This window comes from Trachemys scripta, chromosome 11, assembly GCF_013100865.1.
Source record: "Trachemys scripta elegans isolate TJP31775 chromosome 11, CAS_Tse_1.0, whole genome shotgun sequence".
In the NCBI taxonomy this organism is placed as follows: domain Eukaryota; kingdom Metazoa; phylum Chordata; order Testudines; family Emydidae; genus Trachemys; species Trachemys scripta.
Window position 1 is genome coordinate 2,138,464 of NC_048308.1, and position 5,350 is coordinate 2,143,813.

General features: G+C 45.3%; 1 protein-coding gene across 1 annotated transcript; it reads right to left on the reverse strand.

Annotated features, from left to right (window-relative positions):
- Positions 1 to 2,567: 2,567 nt before the first annotated feature.
- LOC117885172 (general transcription factor II-I repeat domain-containing protein 2A-like) lies at positions 2,568 to 4,890 on the reverse strand. Its single transcript, XM_034786379.1, has one exon. The coding sequence runs from the start codon at positions 4,646 to 4,648 to the stop codon at positions 2,837 to 2,839; it is 1,812 nt and encodes a 603-aa protein (XP_034642270.1). The 5' UTR covers positions 4,649 to 4,890; the 3' UTR covers positions 2,568 to 2,836.
- Between the last annotated feature and the right edge of the window lie 460 nt (positions 4,891 to 5,350).

The window sequence follows — 5,350 nt, forward strand, 5'->3', positions numbered from 1 at the left end:
GTGTTCCTAGGTGTAGGCATTTACATTTAGCTGTATTAAAACACACATTGTTCGTTCGTGCCCAGAACACCAAGAGCTCTAGATCCCTCTGAATCAGCGATCTGTCCTTTTCATTGTTTACCAATTGTTAGGCTTCTGGATTCTGAGAAACAGAATCTTGTGTGTTATGTTGCAACCTTCCAGAAAGAATATTTATGTTTGTATCTAACTTCTCTGTGTGTGTCTGTAGTGAACCTGACACCTCCACCCCTTCACCCAGGCTTTTGAGTCCCAAGAAGACCCTGCCCTCTCTAATTTATATCCTTATTTAGGTTGCAGATGTTCTGGGTTTCCCGAGTAGAAGTTAGTGTTCATGTTTACAGCTGCAATCCAGCAACGAGCCGGGTAGCGGCACAGAGTACCTGCCCGTGCAGGACAGTATCAGCCCTGATTACACCTCCAGAGCAGCAAAGCGGTATGAAGTATAGACCAGTAGCAAACTACTACCGCATCCTGGACACAGCAAGGGAGAAATGTGAAGGAACTGGGCCTCAGAGGATTTTGTGCCGATCCAGGTTTCTAAGGTACTTGTAGGGTCTCCATGATCATAGTATCTCAGCACCTCTCAATCTTTCACACATTTCTCCTCCCAACACACCCTGGGAGGTGGAAAAGGGATGGGGAATGGAGACACAAGACTAACTTCACCAAGAGGTTTGTAGCAGATGAGAGGATGGAACCCACAGCTGCCACACCCCAGACCTACACCCAAACCACTGTACCATATTGCTACTAAAGCAACAGCCCCCCAAAATTTACTCCAGGATTGGTGCAACGTCCATAGCTCCTTGTCATACTCAGGGCTAAAGTCACAGCCTAGCCTTAAATAAATAAGATATAGTACGTGCAATTATATTATTAAGTCACTATTCTGTATGATAGCTTTGCCCACCCTTGGCTGAACACTATCAGGCAAACAGGGATCTCTCCTACCCATTGGGCCTGGAGCCTCACTTATAACAGTTCTAGCAAGTGTGTCAGGATGTAACTTCTCCACAGCTTGGGTCACTAGGTCATGAGCTAAGCTGTCACAGCTGGAAGCTGCGGGCCAAAAAAGGTATTGCTGTTTTGTTTCTTTCATCCAGTCTCCTAATGTTTGCTGAAACCGTTGGCTTGCTGGACAACACACTGCATTAGGAATGCTTATGGCACTAGGACTGGTGTATAGGTGCAAATCTGTAGGGTCAAACCTTGTTGACCACCAGCATGGAAGAAGGAACTCTATAGGTAAGCTAATAGCAGATGTTCTGGGTGAGCGATTACACCGCAGAGGAGATCATGTTCCTAAGATACTGGGTTCAATTCCTGGTTTAGCCTCAGACTTGCTGTGTGACCTTGGGCAAGTCTTTTACTCTATACCTTGTGCCTTATCTCCCCATCTGTACATTGCTGTACAATGGGGATAAATACTTCCCTACCTCACAGGGGCAGTGTTGTGAAGATGAAATTCATTCATGATTGTGAGGTACTCAGATACTACTGTGGTGAGAACCACATATGTACTTAGATAGAGAGAGAAATTAGACAGCATTGCCTATCAGAAGAGAAAACTCACCATGATGTTCCTGACCTGGGCAGGGGCTGAAGGTGGGGCCCTAACATTTCTGCTGTTCTGCTAAACTCTGTTCATTACATTGTATTTTCAACCTCTATTTCTTTTGTCGATTTCATCTACCTGTTGCATCCTATCTAGATGGTGAGCTCTCTGGGGTTTTCTGCTTCGCTAATTGTCTGTACCAGCACCCAACACAATGGACTCTCATCTTTGATTGGGGTTCCTGTGCTACCTTAATAGAATTCAAATAATGGCTAGCCAATGAGCAAGCCAGGTAGGGATACCAGCAGAAATGAAAAGGAGGTTGTCATTGGTAGAGCATTAGTTCTTAAACAAAGGGACCGCTGGACCTGAGCCTTCTTCACTGAGTAGCATGAACAACAAGATCTGTTTGCTTTGGCCAGGACATAAGAACGGCCATATTGGGTCAGACCAATGATCCATCTAGCCCAGTAACCTGTCTTCCAACAGTGCCAGGTGCCCTAGAAGGAATGAACAGAACAGGCAATCATCGAGTGATCCATCCCCTGTCGCCCATTCCCAGCATCTGTCAGTCAGAGGCTTAGAGACACCCAAAGCATGGGGTCGCATCCCTGACCATCTTGGCTAATAACCATTGATGGACCTCTCCTCATGACAATTCCATATATGATAAGGTGCCCAGCACTGGGGAATCTAGGCTTTCCATCAGTTGTGATGGAACCAAACACCATCAGGAGAATACATTGCACAGCCTTCATGAGCGGCCAGCTGGGCTTCCTTAAAGGAAACAGAGATGCCAATTAGCAGTCAGTAAATACCAGGGGATAGCCAGTGCCTGGTGCTAGAGGAAACCTGGATGAATCATAAAATTGTAGGACCAGAAGGGACCTCGAGAGGTCATCTAGTCCAGTCCCTGCACTCAAGGCAGGATTAAGTATTATCTAGACCAGGGGTGTCAAACTCAATTGCACAGGGGGCCAAAACTCAAAACTCGCGGGCCGAACAGTATAACCATTTATTTAACAGACTAAATATTTATGTTTTTTAACCATTAATATGAACCAAAATACAGGATATCATTCCAAAATAAATACATTTCAACTTAAAATATTTTGCTCTTCATAAAAAAATATCCTGTCAATACAATACATTCAAAATCTGTACATGCTGGAATATTAAAAAATCTGAAAATATAAATAAAAAATTGAATTTAAAGCAAAAGTATAATCATAACAAATCATAACATTCCATTTTCTTGTCCTATTTAGTCAGAGCCTGATACTTGGAGTCTTTTCTTTGCAACAGTTCGTTTATGTTTGGGGTTAGGTTCTGTGTTGTGAAGATTCTCAGGATCGATTGCAGGTGTTCATCAGTGAGGCGACTCCTGTGTGACGTTTTGTTAATTTTCATCACAGAGAACAGCTGCTCGCACAGATATGTGCTGCCAAACATGGACAGGATTCGAGCCGCATGTTGGCGGAGCTGCGGCATCGCTTCAGGAATGAAGCGAGTGAACTGTGCTGGCCCCGCAGTGTCGTACTTTGCCTTCAGTGTCCCGTTACATTGCAGTTCTATCAGCTCCATCTGCATTTCTACAGGTGCGGTTTCCACATCGACTGCAAATGGGTTGCGAAGCAGCTCGAAGTTACTTTTCTGTGCCTCAAAGTCACTGAAGCGCCGTGCGAACTCAGTGCGCAGCGCGCTGAGTTTTTCAGCAAAGGTGGCATTTGGGAAAACTGTGGCACTTTCTTGGTTCCGTATTACTTGGCAACAGGGAAAGTGAGACAGGTTGCATTGGTGCATTTGTGTCTCCCATAAGCGCAGCTTCACTTGAAATGCCTTCACTGCATCATGCATATCGGTTATTATGTGCTCCCGTCCCTGGAGTTGAAGGTTTAAAGCGCTAAGATGCGACGTTATGTCAGCCAGGAACGCCAACTCACATTTCCACTTTTCATCCCGCAGAACTGTGCAGTCTTTCCCCTTACTGTCCATGAACTGGCAGATTTCCTCTCGCAGCTCAAAGTGTCTTTTGAGAACTTTTCCCCGACTTAGCCACCGGACCTCCGTATGATATGGCATATCGCCAAACTCGCTATCTATTTCCCGCAGAAAAGACTGGAATTGGCGGTGATTTAAACCGTGGGCTCTGATAAAGTTGACGGTTTGTGTTACAGTGTTCATCACATGATCCATTTTTAGGACTTTAGCACTCAGCGATTCCTGGTGTATGATGCAGTGATACACTGTCAACTCACCGGCACAGTTCTCCTCCCGCATCTTTGAGCGCATCCTTCCCACCAGTCCATTTTTTTCACCACACATAGCAGGTGCGCCATCTGTTGTAAGTCCAACGAGTTTTTCCCACGGCAGTTTCATGTCGGTTACACTTTGAAATACATTTCCAAAGATGTCTTCTCCTTTCGTTGTCCCGTGCATCGATTTAATGTCCAGTATTTCCTCTGTTACGCACAAATTGGAATCCACACCACGGATAAATATCGCCAGCTGTGCAGTGTCAGTCGCGTCAGTAGTTTCATCCACGGCAAGGGAGTATGCAACAAAATCTTTTGCTCTTTCAATCAACTGTGTTTTCAAATCAGTCGCCATCTCACAAACCCGATTAGCAACAGTGTTTCTGCTGAGGCTTACATTTGCAAACGCTCGCGTTTTATCTGGACAAAGGACGTCGCACACTTTCATCATACAATTCTTTACGAATTCCCCCTCGGTAAACGGCCGTCCTGATTTGGCGATCTCTTCGGCCACAATGAAACTTGCTTTCACAGCAGCTTCACTTTGTGATTTTGCTTTGGTGAAAAACGTCTGCTGGGATGTCAAATTCTTCTTCAACTCCTCTACCTTTTGTAGCTTCTGTCCTGCGCTCAGGTTTTTGAATTTGTTCTCATGTTTCGTCTCGTAGTGCCGTCTTAGGTTATACTCCTTCATTACAGCGATATTACTCCCGCAAAGGAGACACACTGGTTTACCTGCAATTTCAGTAAACATATACTCATTCTCCCACCGGCTTTGAAAGCCTCGGTTTTCAGAATCAATTTTTCTCTTGGCCATTGTTGGGGTCTAGCTTTGATTTGATATTAGCGTTGTATACATCAACAGACCGCGAACTTGAACCGCGGCTTGCCGTTGGCGGCAATTGCACTGCATCATGGGATTTGTAGTGTGTGTTATTGGGGCGTCATATCACAGGGCCATTAAAAACAGATATATAAAACGATTTCGCGGGCCGGATATAATTGTATGGCGGGCCGGATGTGGCCCGCGGGCCTTGAGTTTGACACATGTGATCTAGACCATCCCTGACAGGTGTCTGTCTAACCTGCTCTTAAAAATTTCCAGTAATGGAGATTCCACAACCTCCCTAGGCAATTTATTCCAGTGCTTCACCACCCTGACAGTTAGGAAGTTTTTCCTAATGTCCAACCTAAACCGCCCTTGCTGCAATTAAAGCCCATTGCTTCTTGTCCTATCCTCAGCGGTTAAGGAGAACAATTTTCTCCCTCCCCCTTATAAGAAGAGGTGCATCTTGCACAAATGCTCCATCACAGACTTTTCACTTCTTGCTGATTCCTTTCGGACTTGGTCTGCCTGCCACTTTGAGTTAGTGATGGATGGGAGCTGCAGACCAGGAGTTGCTGGGCTTAATAGGATGTCATCCTGGAGGTGACGAATGCAACCAATTGCACCTCTTTAATTTTTATACCTCTGGTAAAGCCTTTCCTCTGTAGGCCTGGAGTTAGCCCAGTGACTCAA